Source organism: Anser brachyrhynchus (genome assembly GCF_964034855.1).
Source record: "Anser brachyrhynchus genome assembly, chromosome: 6".
NCBI lineage: Eukaryota > Metazoa > Chordata > Aves > Anseriformes > Anatidae > Anser > Anser brachyrhynchus.
In genome coordinates, this window is record NC_137700.1 from 32,552,060 (window position 1) to 32,569,262 (window position 17,203).

General features: G+C 35.9%; 2 protein-coding genes across 9 annotated transcripts in view; one reads left to right on the top strand and one right to left on the bottom strand.

Moving 5' to 3' along the window:
• The window catches only part of GSTO1 (glutathione S-transferase omega 1), a 60,461-nt gene that overhangs the window by 28,302 nt on the left and 14,956 nt on the right, over positions 1-17,203 (top strand). The gene's annotated exons all lie outside the window — the stretch shown is intronic.
• Positions 1-17,203, bottom strand: part of CFAP43 (cilia and flagella associated protein 43) — a 44,790-nt gene that overhangs the window by 23,176 nt on the left and 4,411 nt on the right. For 4 of the 8 annotated variants that reach the window (XM_080597760.1, XM_080597761.1, XM_080597757.1 and 1 more), the window contains exons 4-14: positions 15,343-15,510; positions 13,598-13,748; positions 10,864-11,014; positions 8,970-9,032; positions 7,736-7,815; positions 6,883-7,014; positions 5,690-5,806; positions 4,566-4,646; positions 3,686-3,834; positions 2,549-2,652; positions 1,266-1,406 (exon numbers count right to left, since the gene is read on the bottom strand). In XM_080597760.1, the coding sequence (XP_080453886.1) occupies positions 1,266-1,406; positions 2,549-2,652; positions 3,686-3,834; positions 4,566-4,646; positions 5,690-5,806; positions 6,883-7,014; positions 7,736-7,815; positions 8,970-9,032; positions 10,864-11,014; positions 13,598-13,748; positions 15,343-15,510 (1,337 nt within the window). Of the gene's footprint in view, positions 1-1,265; positions 1,407-2,548; positions 2,653-3,685; positions 3,835-4,565; positions 4,647-5,689; positions 5,807-6,882; positions 7,015-7,735; positions 7,818-8,969; positions 9,033-9,800; positions 10,836-10,863; positions 11,015-13,597; positions 13,749-15,342; positions 15,511-17,203 lie in introns of those variants that run through there. The other 4 variants (XM_080597759.1, XM_080597762.1, XM_080597764.1 and 1 more) reach the window with 4 other exon arrangements.

Genomic DNA, 17,203 nt, shown 5'->3' on the forward strand with positions numbered 1-17,203 from the left:
AGGAGGAGAAATCACCACCACTAATGTAGGTGCTCCACCTATCAGTTATTAAAACCAAACAATCTCAAAGAGTGAGCATGATGTGAGTTTTAAAGGAGGAGCATGGGAGTTAAGATTCGTAGCTCTAACACTAACTCTGTGGATTGTGCCAATATAGCAACACTGCAGTGAAACAGAGAGACCTCTACTAGCTCTAAATAAGTACTAGAAGCAGTATAGCCAGAGTCGTGAAAATTTGTCTAATGTACCCCACTTTCTTGGGTATTATACGAGGAGTGCTAATTAGTTTGCACGGAGGATCATCATTGCTTTCATCTAGATCACATTTAGATATCTCTGCCATGAAGTATACACAGCCTGGGTGGTATTGGTTAAAGCACTTATGTTCATTGGTTAAAGCACTTACGTTCATATCTTCATAAGGGCATTTTATTCATTTAGGTTGTTTAATATGAGCATTCAAGAAGAGACACTTGAAATTAAGACTTATGCAAGAACTCTATATCCTCAGCATCTTTCAAAATCAAGCTTCAACATAACTGTCTATAATTGGGCAAAAAGTAATCCAACATTACTGGATATTTAGAGAAAATACTAACTTAATTGAAAATTACTTTTTAGAAAGTTTGTAAATTGTGAGGTCTTTTAAAAAATATATGTAAATAACAAGCGAATCTGACACATGGTTTACTTAGTTTTATTTTTCTCCAAAAAAGGCTTTGCTAGTCACCGTTTGCATATAATATAAAATGATACAAAAATAGAATGATGTTAATAATGAACATAAGCTACCTTTTTGGGGGTTAGAACCAGATGATCATTAAGGTCCCTTCCAACCTGAGCCATTCTATGATTTTTCTGTAACGTGACATACAGAAGATACCACTGAAACCTCAAACTGTATTGCTTGAGTGGAAATTCTTGGCTGGAAGAGACATAAAACTGGAAGTGCAGGTGTCACTCACAACCAAGTCTGTCCTGCACTGGCTGTATGGTGAGGACACCAATTGCAATTAGCCTTTGTGACTCTGCATGTGAATTACTTCTCTTTTTCCTTCCTTGGGTTTCACAGTATCACAATATTTCTGCTGAAATGATTCAGCTGACTTTAAGTCTACAGGCAGCCATATGAGAAATGGTATCCCAGGAAAATGTCCAGATGAGATGAAGAAAGAAGTTAAGATTATTAGTATTTTGTGTAAGGAATGGCAAAAATACGTTCTTGTTTTAGGAAAACCTTATGAAGTATGTATTTCAATTCTTACCTTCTGTGAGTGCTGAAGACAGACAAAAGATTTCCAGCCTCGCTCGCTGGACCTCTGCTACATTAAGAAGTACCATTACTTCAACTAAGTTGTTCTTGAAGTCAGAAACTACAGAGAGACCCAGCACTTCATCTGCCAACACTAAAGCAGATAAGGAACACCAATGTAAATTCTTACTGATTTACGGTAACATTTTTACTACGATATTATGTGAAACAAAATGGAGATCTCAGTTCAGAACACATCTCAGCGCAACTATACTATTCTGAATTTGCATTAAAGTGTCAGACAAGCCACAACCTGACTCCATAAGTGTTGAATCCACACAAATTCAGCTTCAGGCAATGGGCACTGAGAATGCTGAGCACCAACAGTGTTTTTGTTATATTAAACATTCAAATCTGAGTTGACACCTAGCTTGAATTTTAGCAATTCTGAGACAGTCTGCTGATAACCACCAGATAAAGCACAGAAAGGCCCTGTTCTAAGAAGTCAGCCAGACAAGGAGAACATGATCAGGCAAATTCTGAAGATTATCTAAGGAGATGTAATTCTGTATATGGCTTAACATATCAACTATCCAAGTATTATCCTGGAAGTCAAACCTATTAAAATGATAAAATAATGCCCTTTATACTTAATACTTATACTTTATATATGTATGTACTTAAAATACTTAGACTTTATATATAAAGATGACAATCTATATGCACAGAATTATAACATTATTGGAATTGAGACTACAAGCAGATTTACATATTTTAGAACAATTTTTTTGTGACTTAAAATTCCATCATTTTTCACTCTTCAGTAAAAATCACCAAACCTGACAATTCCATCAGTACCCATATTAAAGATGTCTGGGGTGGGCATTTAACAGGAGATCGCATTCAAGTGTCATGACCTATAGATCATTAGTGTAAGTCCTCATATGGCGGGCCATGGAGATATTAAGTTCTTTGCCACCACTATTACTTTTGTGCTGGAGTTTTGATCAATTGGTCAACTGATCCAGTCTCTTCCCTGGGACTTATACATGCCCTGGCAGAAAAGTCATATTTGTGCATTTGCAAACTAAAATTATGGGGGGATGAGATTGTTCAGGACATGATTTTTTTTGGGAAATGGATGGGAAAATATTTTTACGGTTAGTCCTCCTAAAACCTATACAGAACGAAACAGGGTGACTTAGTCTAATGACTAAGTAATATACTTTAAGAAGTATATATAAAATATAACAAATAGTGAAAACATGATGTAATTTATGTTGTTACAAATATTACCTATATATCCAAGAACCTGGAATAATTTTGAAGGATGGGCATCTAGAATAAAGATATGTTCTTCTGTAGCTCTAGTGATGAGGAACTGGCCACTCTGGTCATAACTAGGTAAAATAAAAATCCAAGTAAAATACAGATTTTGAATGTTAAATTCTAAAAACCATTCAGTGCAGTCAATAAAAAGGTCAAATTTTATTCACAGTTTCACTCTCGTAACTCTGCTGACTACCTTGAGTTGCACAAATGCAACTGAGATTTCAGCTTCTAGGTTTACAGTCTCAGAGCCTGATACAAATCCTAGTGCTATAAGTGCAATTTCTGATTGAGTGGGTTGGCAATCTAGAGTTGATGTCATACCATAGCAATCTATTTTAACAGCTTCCTTTGAAGTTAAATTATTTTAAATAAAACTACTAAGCATATTTTTATATTTTTTGAATAGGCATGTCTTTGCATTGATTTCACTTTGAATAAGTTCCTTTCCATATCTATTTTTAATGTTTTATCTTAGGTAATTATGAAAAGAGATCCCATCTGACTCTCCAAGTAACAGGCAGATTTACATTAATGTTTAGCAGTTCAAAATCAATTTATTTTTAAGATAGAAGTAAAATACTCTCCATTTTTTAATTATTGAAAAATAAAAAAGTAAGCCTTTCGGATCACAAAAACTATTTATAGAAGGATTGGTAAATTCTAGCAGTATTAGCAAATGAAGTGTTAATAACTGTAACAAAAAGATCCACCATATAAGAAGGGATGACCCAAAGGCTTAAATTTAGCTTCATAAAACCTTGAATTTATATTCAGTGAAAAATAGCTCTCTAAGTTCAGATACGTGGAATGGCACATAATTACTGCATATGGTGATCTGTCAAGAAGGATCCTATACGTCAGTATCCTTAGTGTTCCATTAATGTTTCATAATAATACAACCTTATATTTTTCTCATCTAAATCCTGGTACTACTCTTGCAAGCAATACAGGAAAAAAAAAAAAAGATTGGAAAAAAACCTGAAACAGTTAAAATACTTTACTTTGACATTTTTAGAATAAAAACTTCATTTTTTTTGTTTAACTAACTGCATTATTCAAGCAACAAATCAATACTATTCCTGCCCGTTACTGCATACTTACTGTAAAGACAGTACTGGAAATTTGGAAAGAAAAATTCTGTGAACAACCCGTGGAGCTTCAACATCGGTAACATCAATGAAATATATTTGACCACTTTTGGTCCCTACAGCAACACTGTTTGAGGAAGGACAGCAAGCCATAGCAGTTGCCTAGTTAAGAAATAAAAAGATACTCAACAGCTCCATATCATTTTATATGACATTATGCTATATGTTAGTATGCAATTTCTTTTACCATTTACAAGTCCCTAAAATTCAGAGAAGAAAACCAAAGTGATCTATCTAAAAATCTATTTTATTTTTTACAAATAAAGGAGTTTAATAGACATCATAAGCATTTTTTCTTATGCTCCATATCTACCCATCAAAAGATAATTCTCTGTTTCTCTGGAAAAAAAAGACAGGATTTTTCAGGACTTGAATGCATCTCGAATCACAACAAAGCATTAACAGTTGGAAATACTTTATCAACTCAATTCCAAAAACTTGTTTTTCAGATCAGTCAAGGCTTTCAGTTTTTATACACTTGAAACATTTCCTGTCAGTTCTGATACTCATTAAAAATACAAATTTAATAAACTAATATCATACAGATTTAGATACATTTTTTTTAAACAAATATATGCTTAAAGACATATCACTAGGACATTAGGATGAAATGCCTACTTTGCTTTCTGAGTTAAATTTGTGATTAGGTCAAGGAATCATTCCAAAAGAGAGTCTTTTTAAAGTCTTTCATGTGTTCTTTAAAGACACTACTTAGCTTTCCTGATCCAAAACTGTCTGATCCAATTTTATCGAATATTATGTTATGAATTGAAAAATATTCAAGATGAATATTTTAAGTATCAGTCACTACATAAACTCCCAGTTATGTGTACCTCAATATTAAGGTTTCTCTTGCTAAGAGAAGTCCCATCTTCCAGGAGCCAAACTTGTACTTCACCTGAAATTGTTACAGACTTGAACAAAGAAAAACATAGTCAGATGAAGGTGGAATAACCAAATAGTCTGGAAGTAGCTAGTAGCTATGCTATGGAATATAAAGTCAACTGAGTGTATCAGATCAAGGGTTCCTAGTTTTGCTTGGAATGATCTCGCTTTTGCTGTTTAATATTTTTAGTGTTTAATATTTTCTGTGAATTGCTGCAACTACAGGAATGGTCTTTAAACAAGATGAGACAAGGGTAAAACATAAGCTTGATCAATATTAGCATTTGTCCAACAATAAGAAAAACTGCTTAGAATTTTCTTTGCAAAAGAAAGTGCTTAAGGAGAGGTCTTTGCTTTCTCACATGAAGAATGATGCATATTATAATTTTGCTTCATTTTCTTATACTCAGACAATTTTATAATTCCACAGTAAAGTATGGCTAGAGACCAATCAACCCTCATGTTACTTATTCTGAAGTAAAATTTATCATTCCCATGCTAAGAACAAAGAAACAGATTCAGCAAAGTTAATTAAGACCCCAAGGTTCCTACTTGAAGAATTCATGGCCTGGGGACAAATCAGACTTGCTGGCTAAAATATGCCTTGTAGGAGGTCAAAGACATCGAACAAAAGCAAGGAGTTTCTCAGAATGGACAGATCCATGAGTAAGGCCTTCTTTCTCCCTGGACCCATGACAGAGGCATCTCTCTTCCAATTTGTGCTGAGGGCTGCAAATATCAGTAGGAACTCCTTGTTTCAATATCTATTCTCTGAACTTTATTCACCTTCTGTACAATTATGTTCATGAACACTTGTAAGTCATACAAATTGACAGCAAAACCAGTATGACATTTTAGCCATCTGTGAATTATCCACCCTGTATTCTAAAGCATGTTCTGACCTTTTTATAGGCCATACCTGAATTAATGCCATTTACATCCTTTAATGAGTACTTACATTACCGTAACAAACATCATGAGTCCCAGTAAGACTGTTGGTTTTGTGCCTTAGAAACATATCAGTTACCTGAAAAAAGCCACTATTATATATAAAGAGAACATCATTTCATACCACACAGTACTTGTTCTCTGGAGGAAGAAAATCAGCCGCCAGAAAACAACTGCTGCTTGCATCCAGGAGTTTGACAGCTTCTCCACTGTGGGCAGGTTTGTAAGTATAGATTGTCCCCTGACAAATAAAAAGAAATAATCCATCACTGGGCTATCAAACTTTTCATTAAAAGCTTTCAAATACTTCAGCCAAAAAATATCCATTTTTCTGAGCTTCACTCTTTAAAGGTTTTTATTTGATACTAAAATGAAAGTGCCCAGTAGAGTTCAGCTGAATTTAGCAGATTATATTAACCTATACTAGCTGAAGATCAGGTTAGTTCACTTGATAGTGATCCAGCTAGTCACATTTTTTGTCTTCTCAAAATTACTTCAATAAAATAATTTAAAAACATCCTATTTCATCTTACTCCAAGAATCAATAAATATACTAAAACAGCACAAAATGCAAATCATAAACAACATGCTTTAAGAGATGCTTTTATCTGAAGATCTCAGGGCCTCTTAGAAGCAATTCATAACTAATATTGAGAAATAACTTAGAAGCGCTCTACTCATTTTACAAAAGAATTAAATCAAAGAGAATGTGACCAAAGTTACCATGGCATTGCCATTGAAACCTCCCCTCCACCCCGAAGAACCTTAGGAATGCCAATTTAAATGATCAAAGGTCTGGAAAAAAGGCTGTAATCTGAGGATTTGGCCCTCTTGCATAAGATATCTGGACATCTAGCTGGCCAAAGAAGAATCTTGGACTGGATTGCCGGACAAATTCAACATGAATGTGCAGAATAACTCTACTACATAGCCACAGTAGGTCTGATGTACCCAATTTACACTTTTCTTACTGGGCAGGCATACATTAAGTCTAGAGCTCATGCACGGTAGGTCCCGCATGGCCTGGACACACTGGAGACCCTGAATCCATATTCCACACAAACGAGTGTTTTTGTTGGGAAATTAGGAAACAACTATTCTTTATAATCAACCATCTGTAGAAGATGATTTGTCTGTGCTTCACTACAAGTTTCTTATCTTGCGTTAAAAACACCACATGGACCAAGTTCATTGCTGGTATACATCTGTTGACTTACGGAATTACATTATGGACATTTCACATTAGCAGCATCGGCATGCACATATAGGATCACAGGAACATCTCATTACATGATGCTATTATCTCAAATGCTATACCTGATCAGTAATAAGCAGAAGTATTGTGTAATCAGGAGAGAACAGGAGGTTGGATATAGGTTCTATGATGTCAGCACAGATTTTCATCTCATACTGAAGACCTCTGATGTGATAAAAGAATAAAACGCCCTCCTGTGCAGAAAAGTACAAAACATCAGGTCTAGGTCATTCATCCTAGCCCACTCTGCCAAACTTACCAGCAAGAACTTCTGAAAACCTCTAAAGTAACAGTTTTTACCTTTATACCATCACTAACAGTCTGATATGCCCTTACTCTGTCTACATCTAAAGGACTCTTACCTTGAATAATAAATCTACTGAAAAATGAACGTGTTCCTTAGTAACAGTACGTTTGATAACAACAGACTCATCGGTTAATATTTAAGATTTTATATATATATATATATATATATTTAAAAGTGTCGTAATTTGTTCCACTCTTAACCAGTAGTTTACCATCATGCATTTGGGTTAAACAATGAGGCAGATTTTGCACAAAACAACTTTGCAATTCTCTTGGCCATCTTCTCTACTTTCATGTTTCAAGTTCATCTTTCTTTTCTGTTCCTCTAGAACGCTCCCTGTCTTCTGTTAAAAATAGTATTATCCTCTTTTGTCACTTCTTTTACTACAAAAATTGAATCTCTTCCCACCCTGCGCCCTTCCAATTTCTTGTCCCAAGTCTTAACAAGGAAAATATACACAATGCCAGAGGACTGTTAACAGCTCTGCAACCCTCCTTTTTTTTTTCCTAGCTCCTGTCTTTGTACTGAACTCTACAAATGTATTCAATTTAAATATTCTTTGATTTTCACGCAGCATGAATAAGTTAAGACCATGAAGGATGCCTTACGCTTCCAGCTGTGTACAGTCCCTCGTTACAAAATGCCATGGCAAATACAACTGTTCTTTGCAGATTCCTTGGTTTGCCACCTGAGAGCACAAGACCGACATAAAATATCAAATTTAATTTATTTCAACATGTGTCTCAACTTCAAGTCTGGGAGAATTTACTATTTGAGAGCAAGAAGATCTATGGACTATGATTCTATGACATATTCTTTGGACTTTTTGCTTTGGTAATACAGGAGAAGGCTGGTATACATAATTTGAAGTGACAATACTGCTGTGGTCTGATGAACTAGAAACTGATCTGAGAAATAGTTTGATTGTGTAAATGCTGCTAAATAGCTACAAAGACCAATATACTAAGTTTATCAATAACAGAATCATACTGCCATATAGGTTGGAAGGGACCCTAGAAATCCTCTGATCCACCCTCCTTCCTGCTCAGCGAAGAGCCAACTCAAATTTAGACCCAACTTCAAACTTGGATCACGTTGTGCAGAATTATACCAGGGTCATATACAGCTGATACCCACTCTGAATATCGCCAAGGATAAAAATTCCATAGCTTCTTTGGGCAACCTGTTCCAGTGTCTTCACTATGATTTTTTTTCTTATTATTTACCCAGAATTTCTGCTGATGCAAACTATATCCTTTGCCTGTCTGGTTACATCCTCTCTGTTACCTTTCGTTAGGTAGCTAAAGCAATAGTAAGATACCTCTTTTCATTCAGGCTAAACAAATAGTTCTCTCAGCCCGGCCCATCTTTCTATGTCAAGTACTCAAACTGCAATAATCTTTGTGGCCTTGTGCTGAAATTCCTCCATGAAGTGGATATCTTTTTTGCACTCTGGAACCCAAAACAAAGTGTTCGAAACAACCCCTAAATCCTAACTTAACTAAATTACAAGTCACTGCAGTTCTAAAAAAAATGTTACTAAACCTAAGCAGAAGAGAACCTACTCTAACATCACTTATTCCGATTTAAATTAGAATTAACAGATATTATTTCACTGCCGCTGTTTCTCTTGAGGCTATTCATTTGACTTTCTATCAGCACAAAACCTAGTAGTTATTTATTAGGTACACGTGAAAAAGATTGACATCAATCTGTCTTACAGAGGCCAGTGTGATCTGAGTTCTCCTAACCACTGGCTTCCAACTATACTCACGTATTACCACTCTTAGCTGTCACTGGTGTTGCCTAAGATCTATTAGCTTGATTTGAACATGGAAATACCTTTTTTTTTCCATACTTCTCTACGAACATATGCCACCACGTCCGATACTTTACGCATGTGTTCTGCACAAAAGAAAAATAATATCAACCTTGCTTATATGTCAGTGTTGCACTAAAAGGCAGTCTACTGCAAAAAGGACTGAGCTCAGTATAATGAATCAAAAATGTACATTCTTTCCCAATATCCATCATTACGTAACTGGGCAGGCACAATCTTTCTGTAGTTCAGCTGACAGCTCTAAAAGGAAGTGGAAATACAGCACATGCTTAAGGTTGGACACGCACTTGAATATTCTACTAAATAAAGACAGATTTAAATTTAATTATTTTAAATTAAGTAGAAGCTTCAATACAGTATGATTAGCGACAATTCTGTTACAGCTTTAGGACAGGACTCAAAGAAGAATATACAGGCCAAGTAAAAGCCCAGATGGCAAACATTTTTGTTTCTTTCTACTGAACAGGCAAAAACGCTTCTAGTCACACCTCAGCTTTTCTTGTTCCAGTTCTTGATTTGGTAAGCTTACAAATCTGATAATTTCAGAAGCAGAGGAACACAGCTGGATTTTTTACTTTTTTAAGGAGCAGCCCTCCATTGTTGTGTTAACTATCAAAACTGAACAGAGGTACAGTACTTTGGGAAAGTCAGGGATGCTTGCTGCAGCTTGAAAAATAATACTTTAAACAGCAAAAGAAGAAATCAAGATTATCATCAGCCTGTCCATTAACTCTAACTCAGTCTTCATTAGCGAAACAGTTCTATGCTGGTTTACAACAACATATTACCCTCTTCTAGTGCTGGGGAGAAGCATGTTGCACTACTCCTCTTACCACCAGTTCGCTGAACCAGTGAACTTCGTGTGTGCACTAGGCCTGACACCTTCCATCCCTGCAAAGGATGACAGGGTACAGGTTGCCGTTGCCAGAACAGTTTATGCTGCCCACCTCTAACTGTCCTCCAGCTTAGAAGCCCTCAGAATGGGCATAGATGGGTAGCACGTGGTGGGGAGCAGGGGTGAGACCTCGGGGTTCCCAGAAAAAAAGGAGGCATGGAATGTGCTGCTGTTGCCAGAAAACTTCATTCACCAGCATGCCAGAGGTCTCCATGAGAAAAGAAAGACTGGAATATATATGGGGGAGACAAATTACCTTAGTAGGTTGCAATCAATTTGAGGGACATGTGCTGAGCATTCTAGAACAACTTCAATGCAGATTGCTTTGTTTTAAGCTAGAGGCATCTTCTGCTCACCCTCTGTGCTTCATACTTTCTGCAATAAAACCTGATAGTCTTTACAGACTTGTCATTAGAAAATTGATTATGTAACAGCTGACCTTAAGGACTTATAGTAAGCAGCATTATATTCAGTTCAGTTGTGCTGTTAATTGATATCATGCTAAACCTGAGTCTTCAAAGATCTGTTCTATCGTTATCTAACATTCCAAATGAGGACAATCCGACATTTCATACAAAATCAAATAAATTATTGGTACTTAACCAGCAGTAACTGGACTGTGTATAGCTGGTATAGTAATAGTTTTATGTTAATTTAATAGGGCTGTTAATAAGATAAAGGTTCCTGGAACTGTTTTCATTTTATCTATCAGTTTACATGTATTTAGAGCTTTTTTTTGCTTTTTTTTCTTGCTTTAGAAAAATGAATGCTTTGTAAAGAGTGCTAAAGAAACCCACTTAGAAGTTAAACAGACATTCTGAAATGTTTATCATACTAATAAAAGAACAATGATTTTCATATGGCTCTACTATGTAGCTTTACACCTTCTGTAAGTTATACAACAGAAGAAAAGAAAGCAAAAAAAAAAAAAAAAAAGCTTTCGTTGTCCTACCCGTCTTCCTCCTTACATGAATAAAACACTCAACAGAGCTCTTTCTTACCTGGTAGAGGTTTTTGTTGAAGAACACAAGCACTGAGTGTCTCGGCATCAATTTTCAAAATATATCCTTCTTTACAGCCCATGTAAATGTCAGAGGTTGCAGTCCAGCAGTGGGCAGTAGGATGCACTGGAGGCTTAATAGCAGTTCTAGGCTTCAGCACAAAAATAAACAAGTTACATTAGCAACTGGCAAATATCTGTATAGTTACATACATTTTAAGGCCAATAAAAAAATCATTATCTCATCTGATTGTATTATATTCAGTCATCCTTTCACTGAGGCTAGGAATTTGGGAACCAAGAACCACTTTCAGAAAAGCCTATCTCTGGAGACAGAGGTGGAAAACTCGCATCTCTCCCCAGAAGCCTGTGTAAACAATGTATTATATTTTCATTAAAAATGATGTGTGTATGTGTATATATATGTGTGTGTGTGTGTGTGTGTGTGTATGTGTATATATATATATATATATATATATATTTCCTGGATTTGTTCTCCAACATTTTTGTCTTCTAGCTTGGAAATCCCTCTGGAATCTTCCCTACTCTTACAAAGATCTTGACCCACCATAACCATTTCATTTACCAATTTTTAATGATAAAATTATGATAAAATTCAACACAATGAGCTCCCAGATTGTGGGATTTTTACACCAGAATAGCAGTGGGATCCAAAATTGAAATAGTTACCCCCTATGACATCACCCTGATAAATGTTTTTCAAACTGCTTTTCAGAACAGTCTTCACTTTGTAGACATATCTTAGTTTTTTTTCTTCATCATGTGGTCTTGCATACATGTTAGCATTAAAATGCACTTTGTTTGAATAGCTTCTCTTATCATACAACCAAACTGTTCTGAAAAAAACAGCTCTGTCAAACTTTCTGTCATTTATAAATTAGTTCTAGAAATATCCCAGCCATAGACCTCCCACGTGCCTTGAATTTCATCTCTCTAAAACAAATCTCATAAATCTGTCATCCATAAAACAGGAAGAACAGTACCTCTCCACCAAATATTATTAAACACTGTGACCTGCTCAGATACAACGGTAATGGGGGTTATATAAATACCAAGAATAGAAAGAACCAGATTGAAGAGGCTTCAGTGAAGAAATGTAAAAACACATGAGAAAACCTTGTGAGAACAATTAAAAGAAGATTCAAAGAACAATGTCTGTGGGCAGAACTACTTTACTACTTTATAAATCAAATAGGACAAACTACTAAATCTATAGCAGGTTGGAACTTTATATCACCAGAAAAACATTTAATATAGGCATTTTCCTTGATTCTACAAGGCTCGAACAGCACAAATCTTTGGCAAGGTTGCAAATGAACTACTGTGAATCAGAAGCTTCCTCTGTGAAGACAACTTTTGTAATGTTCCTTTGTCCTTACTGCCTTTACACAAACTAGATAAAATATGCTAATCCTAGGATGAGATTATGTAAATCCAAAATGAGGTTGCTTCTTGAACTGTGCATTGGTACAATGGTGCATAATAATAATGCAATCTTTTTTTTTTAAACTTCTGTCCCTTTTGAATAGCGGCTCTGCAGAGAAAAAAAAATCTAGGATGGATCCTTGTCATTAAAAGTTTTATAAAAAGTCAATGGAATAAAACTGGTACTGGCAATGAAGTGGAGTCAAATGCAGTTAAATGGAGTTAATTGCAAAGAATTTACAAAACTTAAGTCCCAGCTATAAGAAATATTGAAACAAAACTAAATCAATACCATGCAAGAAAAAAAGGCTCGATACCCTTAGGATGTTAAGATTCCTTTCACTTTGCTGCCCCGTTGTGGTTACACTCTGGTACATACCTGGCCTCAGTACCTTGTTCTAGAGCGTGGACACCTAACAAGCAAAGAAGTGCGCTTGCAGCAGGCTTGCTTTTCTTACTGGCCTATCACACATTCCTTAGGAGTGGGCTACTGCCTCCGAGGAACCACGGACTACAGGGGTTGACAATAACTCCTCTACTTATTAGTCTAAATAAATGGTTCTCCGATTTTGATGCTTGTATCAACAAAACGTTGACCTCAGCTGACTTGGACTTAGTGATAAAGAAAACTTATCCTTCTATTGAATTCTGTGGGGATTAAGAGAGCTTCATCAGGCTATGATACTGTTTCCACTGCATTAAGCTGAAAGCACCTCATTAACCACCCCAGGAGCACCACATTGTCTCTTATTAATTAAAAGCAAACAAACAAAAACCCATAATGTTAGAGAGGAAAATAACTCCAAGGTATGAACAAATGTTGACACGCAGATTTTAGTCCAGAGTCAGTCAACTGCTCATGTACATTTGTAATAGAATACAAATCATCAGTGATAGCAACCATTTATTTAAACATCTGCAGCAGCAGCCGGTCAATTTATAAAGTCAGTGAGGAATGGTAGTTACAGCACTAAATACTTTGTACAGGTTGGTTCATTACAGCAACTGCAGTCTGAAGATGTCTGGATATCTGAAGAACTCAGCAAGCTCGGTAATTTCAATCTCACTGAAAGTTGCTGCATTAGATACTTTTCAACATAAGAATCTGAACAAAACAGTATTTCAAAGAAGCATCTTCTACATCAAGTGTATCCAGATCAACTTGTGCAGGAACTGATTTTCCAAAGCCGTATGTTTCATGTTGGGAGGCTGGGAAGGGAGTGCTTTAACTTACAAGACACGTGTTTGCAATTCCCCCCAGAGCAGAATAACATAAAATTAGTAGCTACCATGAATGTTTCTGCTTCATCTCCTACCAATCCGGCAATGGCTGAAACTGGCATAACAGGGCCATGGTAGGGATCTTCGTTACCAGAATCCGGGAAAAACAAATCTTCATGAAGATTCAGAGACCCTTGTCCATGAGGGAGTTTCACAGGGCTGTGAAAAAGCAAGAGACACTGTCTGAGGAAAAGAAATACCACAAATAGTAAATGCTGATACAAAACCGGGAAGCATGTTTTCAAAATGTGGAGATGCCAATTCAGTTAATGGGCTTTACTTTGGCAACAATAATGGAAAACTGTTCATAGAATCATAGAATGGTTTGGTCTGGAAGGGACCTTAAAGATCATCTAATTCCAATCCCCCTGCCATGGGCAGGGACACCTCCCAGTAGATCAGGTTGCTCAAAGCCTCATCTAACCTGGCCTTGAACAATTCCTACAACATTGCTGTAGAGAATCATTCTACTTGGCATGTACTGTTTCACTGAAAAGTAATAGTAATTTATCTACAAAGGAGAGATGTTCCTAACTGGCTGAAGTGGACTGCCACATTCTAGCTCATTGTCTTTTCTTGTCGCTTTGGACAAACAACTGTTCTATCCTTCTGTTTCCTCATTAACCAGGATTATTAATGCCACACACCTAACTTGTATGTACATGCTGTGAGGATTCAAGCTTAATGCTTATTTAGAGAAAGTTAATAAGTTGATAATCAGTGTATGAGTGGCTGTTATAATGCGGGAATTCTGGATTCTATAGTTTACAAACTATGCTATATATAATTATATATATATATATAAAATATTATGTAAAATAAATAATTCTCAGTGGAGGTTTAACGCCCACTCAATGGAATGAAAAGCGAAAGAAAAAAAAAAAAGGATATGTAAGTATGTTTGCAAAAGGCAATACACCTTCAACTTCCAGGTCTCAGATTAAGGCCTCATCTATACTTTTACTACTATAACCATGTCAGAGGTAATAGACTGGTTATATTCATAGTTAATGGGATGAAATATGCTGTTGGGGATTGTAGAATAGCGGCCACTGTAACAGCATGTATGTTATACTTGAAGATCTCTGTCTTGAACAATGCATACTAGTCCACCTGTTCTTATACCAGTCTCAAAAAAAGTTTCTAGTGTAAATAAATTCAAGGTTTGCTGTGCTCAGTGAATTGCATTATCAGAGCCATCCCCTCTACATCTGTAAATTGACCACAGAAGCTGGATATCACACAGAAACGTGATACTGCTTTTGGTCCAGTTAGTGATTGTAACTACATATTGCTTAACAACGCTTACTAGGAAGCAAATTGATCCATACCCAGCAGTCTCATAGCCACAAAAGCAATGCATGTTCCCACTCAGTGCTCAGAATAACCACTTGCAGGAACAGGAAAGCAGTCCAGGCACTGTATTAATGCAATTGGGTAGCTTTTGATAGAGACAGCTACCAAAAGTGCCGATTAGTATTAGCTTCAATGGTGTGCATGACTGGGATATGAGAGTGCTAAGAAATGAAAGCATGAATTCAATTCACTTGATTAACTAGCTAGAATCAAACTGGTTGCGATTTAACAATCACTGATTGTAATTGCTAGGCAAACTAAATTGGATTAAATTCTTTGCAAACAGATGTAGGTTGCTAGTCTTAGTCATTAAAATATACTTCTAGTTTTTTTTTGTTTTTTTTGTTTTGTTTTGTTTTGTTTTTTTGTTTTTTAACTTGAAAGGTGTTCTACTTACTTTCGCTTAAGGTGATGCTCATCATAATTCCTTTCAATATGCCAGACAGTAACAGAGCTCTCATTAACAGAACACAGTTGTTGCCAATTCATGGGATTAAAACTTAACGAGGTCACTGGTATGGCTGGCTGGGACTCACTGCACAGGAGGATATTTTCTTGCCAGTTCCTTCATTAAGGAGAGTAAAAGAAAATCAAATCCACTAAAGTCATCAAAAACATTTAAGCCAAATATGTGCATGTGATTCTAACTGACATTCAAGATCACAACTGGAAAACAAATACTTTACCACTGACTAAAAACTATGCTGTCAAACAAGACGGGTTCTGAGACCGAAAAGGATGTGGTTAATTAGCCACGCATACAATTAGTACTGCTACAAAAAGAATGAATAGTAACATAATTTTGAGAACTCGGAAAGAGAGAAAACTCAGTCAGCCCTTGATTATCAATGAATTCCTTGGGTCGTACAGTAATTGCGCTGTGAATGCAGGCACACGCTACAGCTGCTTTAACTAATTTGGGCAGAAAACAGCACAGAATTTTTGAGGGGCTGTTACGAACAGCTGTACATAACATAGGAATACATTTTTCTGGTGTAACCTATTGTATAGTCTCATACTCTAATTCACATATTTCTCTGTTGTCCAGATTAATTCTTGACTGCATTTGCATTTTAGGTGCTGTCTGAAAACTGATTAACATAATTTGAAAAAACGGTTATAGCTGTTTCTTAATTTCATTGGCAATATATCTGACAATCTAAATAATGTTTATAGCTCTCATATTTGTCATTACTGCTGAGATGAAGAAAACTAAAATGCATACAGTGCTGTAAATGGATTTAATTTAATTGTGTTGTTCTGGCTTGTAAGAAATTTCTTCTCAGGAACTGATCAGGATGCAAGACAATGATGTAATATTGATAGCGTGTGCAAAAAAAAGAAAGAGCAGTATTCACACATAAGCACTAACTCTCGTTAACATTACAGAAAGTTATAAGCCGCAATTCTGACTTTAAAAGGTACCAGCGTAGATGTCTCTCTCTAAAGATGTCAGTATTCTCATCTCATACCTAACAGTGCCAACAATCTTAGAGCAGATAATTTGTTAAGATCTGAAACACGATGGTATCTAAAACAGGAATCTGAAATTGAGCCTCTCCTTCAAAAAGAAAGGAATAAAGATCTGGGGATAAAATAACACACACAAAAGGCAGCTTTTAGTTATCCATAGGCTTTCTCTGCTCTGAGGTTGAGTTAACTTTCAAAACATCTCTTACACCTTTTATTCTAAACTACGTGCTTAAAATTTCTACAATGAATGCACATTATAATCTAATTGCAAAAAGGAAGATTCTGATCTTACAGTAAATTCACCTACCTCTGTTCGAGTTATTATAAATTATAAGTTTAATATTGTAAGGTGGTTCTGTTTTGTTATTCAGCTCTTTCTGACTGGAATCAAAGGTTGTTCTAATGATAATTACATGCTGACAGTTGAATTTGTGCAGATTCAAATAGGTTTCCGTTGTTCAGCCTTGGAAAGTGTCACTATTTTAAAGCAATTAAGTATTTCTAGATGTTTCCATTTTAGGGATAACCTAGAATAGTCTTTCAAGGCAGTGGATTTTTGTTTAAGGGCATGCGTCAAATATATTAGACCATGCATATTATTTCTGTGAGTGATAAGCATGTGAACTTTCTGACTCTTCTCTAATCATTGTAAAAGAAACATAAAGGTCATCATTACATTGAAAGTATACAGTATATTCCTACAATTTTTGCCATGCAGGCAAGAGCAGAATTTTATTTTTACAGAACATATTTTGACTTTCTGCATCTCCACCGTATCACGTAAT